This window comes from Solanum verrucosum, unplaced genomic scaffold (genome assembly GCF_900185275.1).
Source record: "Solanum verrucosum unplaced genomic scaffold, falcon-dt-bn FXZP01000100.1, whole genome shotgun sequence".
Lineage (NCBI taxonomy): Eukaryota > Viridiplantae > Streptophyta > Magnoliopsida > Solanales > Solanaceae > Solanum > Solanum verrucosum.
Genome location: NW_026020254.1, coordinates 818,338 through 823,358, shown reverse-complemented (window position 1 = coordinate 823,358; position 5,021 = coordinate 818,338). Strand labels below are relative to the sequence as shown.

The 5,021-nt window shown below is 38.7% G+C and overlaps 1 protein-coding gene across 1 annotated transcript; it reads left to right on the top strand.

Moving 5' to 3' along the window:
* The first annotated feature begins 661 nt into the window (after window positions 1–661).
* LOC125833191 (uncharacterized) lies at window positions 662–4,469 on the top strand. The gene is given in 4 exon segments (XM_049512335.1): window positions 662–2,748; window positions 2,869–3,060; window positions 3,832–4,099; window positions 4,101–4,469. Coding segments are annotated over 4 exon segments (2,829 nt in total). The 5' UTR covers window positions 662–667; the 3' UTR covers window positions 4,389–4,469.
* The last annotated feature ends 552 nt before the right edge of the window (window positions 4,470–5,021 follow it).

Here is a 5,021-nt window from a genome sequence, read left to right as displayed (position 1 = left end):
TCAAAAATTTTTAATTTTATTTTAGGATAAAAAAGAAGTGTGTGAAGAGTATCTATTTTTCAAACTAAGTCATTATCCATTAATCTTTTGGTTTTAACCCATTATTGTTCAATATTTCAATTAGTTTCAATTAATTGTATACGAAAAAGGAAAAATGACACTTGAATAACTTATTTTCAAACCGCTAGCGAATCACCCTCATAATTTCGTTGCACACTAAATAAATAAATTCGACTTTAACTATTCAATCATTATCCATATCCAGTTTTAACGGATAGAATTACTCATTAGAGTTGGCGTTGCCGTCGTATGACATGTGTATCAGCACCCATCACGTGCTTGAGATTCTTCCGGCTCATTTTAGCAATCATCTTTTTCCTTTTCATTTTGAAATCCAAATCATTTCCCGCCGCTTCCGTTTCCCGCCACAACAGTCTCTACCAAATTCCTAAACTTCACTCAATCACTTACCGCGCATGTTGGACTTCTTCTCTCTGCAATCAAAGATCCGACGGCGCATGCTGGACTACTCTCTCTGCAATCAAAGATCCGACGGAGTGGCACCGGCGGTGGAGTCAGAATTCCGGCATGTATTAAATCCACCAGATAATTAGAAGTGTCGCAACCAGTCACGCACACACGGCGCAGATTAGTGCTCTGCTCGCATATGCAAACTATGGCGGAACCTATAGACTACTCGAGAACTCAAAGGATTGTGCTCCTCATAGATCTAAATCCACTTCTCATTCTTACAAACCCTACACACTACCTCAACTCCATTCTCGCTACCTCCACGCGCCTCCTCAATTTCCCATCTCTCTGCAACTCGCTTTTTGCTTTCAATTTTTTCTTTTCTTCGCTTTCCCCTCTCCGCTCCTCCTCCGCCATACACAGCCTCTTTCCGAACCTCTCCCCCGGTTTCAACCACCAGTCGCAAACCCTAGAATCAATTACCGAAATCCTAAGTTCCTTTTCTCTGCCAGTTGAATTGGAAGTGAATTGTTCTAAGGGTTGTCACACTGCATGTTATTTACTTCAGCTAGTACATGATTATGTCTGGGAGTCTGAAATTGAGAGTACTCCAGGTAAGATGACTGGTGAGATTCCAAAGGCATCTCAGAATTTGATTGTTTTATTTTCGCCTATTTCCAGATCATTGATTGATCTAGCTGAGTATGTACATGTGGATGTGAATTCTGAGATTTTAAAGGATTTTGAAGGTTTTAAGTTCAAATTCAGTGAGATTTTTGGTCCTGTCAGGAACGCTTTTGATAATAGAAATATTCATTTTAGTTGGATCGACGTGCGAGATGAAAAAGAGGATGGAGGTAAGGTTGAATTTGTTGATGAAGGTGAATGGTCATCCATGTTGGAGAATGGAATTAAGCATTTTGGCTGGGGGAATAGTTCAACTGATTCCATTGTTTTAGGTTCTGCTCTGATTCCGTTTGGCTTGATATATCCTGAAATTGGGATGCCTTTTGATTTTCTGAAAAGCAATTCATTTGACAGAGGTTCTGCGCAACTCAATCTTGAGATCCTTGATGTCAATGGAAAGCCTTTGGAATGCAAGTTATGTGATCTTGAATTGCTCAATCTCACAACGTTGCCTAAGCTTAGATCTGAAGATATTCTGAATACACTAGGACTTGGAGACAAGCGAAATGAAGGGTGTGATCGAGAAGAAACATTTTGGTCTTGTCTTGGTGAAAGCTCATTTAATATGCATCTCAAGGCTGTGCAGAAGTGCAATGTAGGAGAAAAGATTGAAGGATGCTCATCTAGTTATATTCTAGTGCAGCAGTCTGCCAGATGCAAAACTAACTATCGTAATGATGCATGTGTTGATGGAGTCCTTGATGTACTATCTGGAGTAAAGGGTCAGCATTCCCAAGGAAATTCCAGAGTCCTGTGGAAAATTCTTCTCAGTTTCTTATATGAAGAAAGCTATTGTGTTTCAGTAACTGTATCAAATAGCAATGGAAGTGCAATCACGGGTGTTCTCAGGCCTTTGACAGCGCAATTGGCTCTTCTTTCAAGAATAGAAAGTGGTCATAATTACGGCTCAATTTTAAAGCAGATGAATGACATGACCTGTGGCAGCTCTAATGAAATCAATGTCTCACTAGGGAATGGGAAAAGAAAAAAGGACAAGAAGTGTTCAACGAAGAATCTGACTTGGAGTTCATTCCTCAAGGCAGCATTGGAGTGTAATAATTTTGAGCTGGTAGATATTTGTTTTGCCAGAAAAGTTGAGAAATCAAAGAAGCTGAAGTTCTTGAAGTGCTGGATGAAACAAATAAAAAAGTCCAGCATCTGCTTGCTAACGGCTGCAGATTCACATAAAAGACAGCCACAACAGCCATCCTCTACACAGTTTCCCTCAGAATCAACCCTCATGCTGGAGGGAGATGCACATCTTGTAAGCTCAGAAACTGCAGAGGCCTTCTTCAATAATCTACCAAGGAAAATCCAGCATGGTCTACAATCTGGAAGAGATTTGCACACTTTAGCAGCACGACTAGTGAAGTCATCGATACAGGCATTATCCCAAAAGTATGAGATAGATGACAATATAGGAGGTGAATCCCAAATTCCAAAAATGAATGATTCATGTTGCAAGACTATCCTACCGGAACTTATGAAGATCCTATTAAGAAAGCCCAAAGAAATGAAAGAGAAGCTGAAGCACGATGATCCCTCTGAAGTATTTGATTTCAGTTCAACCTCAGAACCTACTGTTCGAGAGTATCCTTCCATTAATTTCATCCTGCTTTTGTTTGTAAATTATTACATATTGAATTCAGCTTTATGAAGTAAATGAATTGATATTGTACTTACAGTGCATTTTTCCTTAACTTTCACAAGATTTGAAATGCAGATATTGCTTCGGATGGAAATCCTTGGATCAACCTTTTCTGAGAGTATTAAAGAGTCCTCCAAGCAGAAGCTGGTTAAAGAGATCTGCTCCTTTCTAGAGATTATTCAATATCTTGTTGAAGGAGGGATTCATGGTGATCTTAGCCTATATGATTATGTTGAACGCACTATTCGATCAAGGTAAATATTTTGCTTTGAAACTATAGAGCTCATTCTTCCCCTATACCTATGATGATCTGATTCATGCCTTACAGCAAGTTTTTAATCCCTTTTTGGTATTTGTCCTGGCTAGTATTCAGCATGAGAAATAGTTATTCTGTCCTTCTAATCCTTCTATTTCACCAACCACAATTATTTCTTTTCCATGTTTTATCCTTCCTACTTCGCTATATATTGCTGCCTCTAGCGTATCCTCCTTGCACAAGTTTCCTCATCTTCTTTCCTTGTCAAGATACACTAATTATATTCTTACTGACATAGACAAGAATAGGATAATTATCTAAGATTAGACCTACCATATCTCTATAGACCATCAAGGATTATTTTGATTTCATCATCATAGAATCCACTTCATTAGTGTTCTGTTTCGTGACATTTTTCTTCTTTTAAAACTTTGGTTCTGAAAGAAACTTCATACACCGGCTTAGGAATTTTTGGCATGTATGGTTTTGAGACCATATAATTGTCAATTTTCTACCAGACAATCATTTCATTTACTATAAAGCTAAGTTCTGTTACGTTGAACTTCTCAGAGAGCTCCATTACTTTCATTACTTCTATAAATGAATTACAAGCATACATGTTTCATTCTCTGTGTCATCAGAGTTGAAAGCAATCACTCTGTTCTTTTAATTAGAATTGGCTCTGGTTTGCTCTTCATAGATGAGAAAATTCATGCTCTACCACAGTACTGTTATCTGGGATCTAATCTGGAAATCCAACATGATTCAGGTACCATAACATTATCGAAGATATTGTCAATAGAATTTACACAGAAATGGATCTACTTCCATTTGGTGTTGAAGATGAAAAGCAGGCTCTTCTGTTCAATAGTGAGGACAGTAATCAGTCCTGGAGGGAGAAGCAAGAGAGGTATGAAATGGCTGAAGCCAACAACATGCGATTATCAGTCTCAGCAGAGGATGAGTTTTGCCAACCACCAGAAAACATTGATGGGAGCTCCCAAGCGATAACAGGAGAGGAACATGCCCGCAAGTTAAAGTGAAGCTCGTGATCGGAGAGAGAAGGCTCGACGATTTGGATCTTTCACGAGGATGCCAGATCTGCAAAGAGTTTGGGCCCCAAAGCAGCTTAAGGCTGTTAAAATAAAGTGTGAAGATCAGAAGGAACTGAAAAGAAAAGAGCGGAAAAAAGTTAGACACAACGTAGTATATGAAACACCAATGAGTGGAAAGAAATGGTCATCCTCTCAAAGTGATGGCAATGATGATGAAAAGCTAGAACGGAGCTCTACTTCTGTTTCCAAGGCTCTCTTTCAGGATTGGTGATGACAAGTTGCACCAGTATAGCTATGATACTCACTGAAAGAATACTGTTGTAGCAATTGAAGCTTGAAATCTCTAATTAGAATGAAGAGCAAAGCATGCTATTTTACTTTATTGAGTTACTTTTTAGATATAGAAAACTTTTCCTGCACTGACAGGTAAATGTTAATAACAGAAAATGGTTTCCCCAATTAATGTAGGGATTGACCAGGGCTGGTTGTCATTACTCATCTAAATACAACAGTTAGCAATATCACTGTTTTCCTTTTATTGTTTACTATTTCCCCCTTTTCCATTGTTGTCCACTTTAAACAGGAATGCAATTCTATGTAGGATGCATGCACTTCAGTGGATAAGTTATTTGAACAATCTTCAAATACTTGTAAGCTGCTGTTTCATGACATCCATTGCAAGTCCTCTACTTCTTAGCCGCCAAAGTTCCACTTCTGATTTATATGTTCAAACGTACAGTGGCAAAGCCCTAGCTGAGCTACTCTTACATTCCAGTCGTATATTAGACGAACGGACACCTAAATATTGAAACACTGAAGAAACTTCATTCCAAGATCATTTTCAATCCGGGCCTATCTGCAACACATCTCTTTCCATCAAATCGATGCTGCTTGTGGCCAAGCA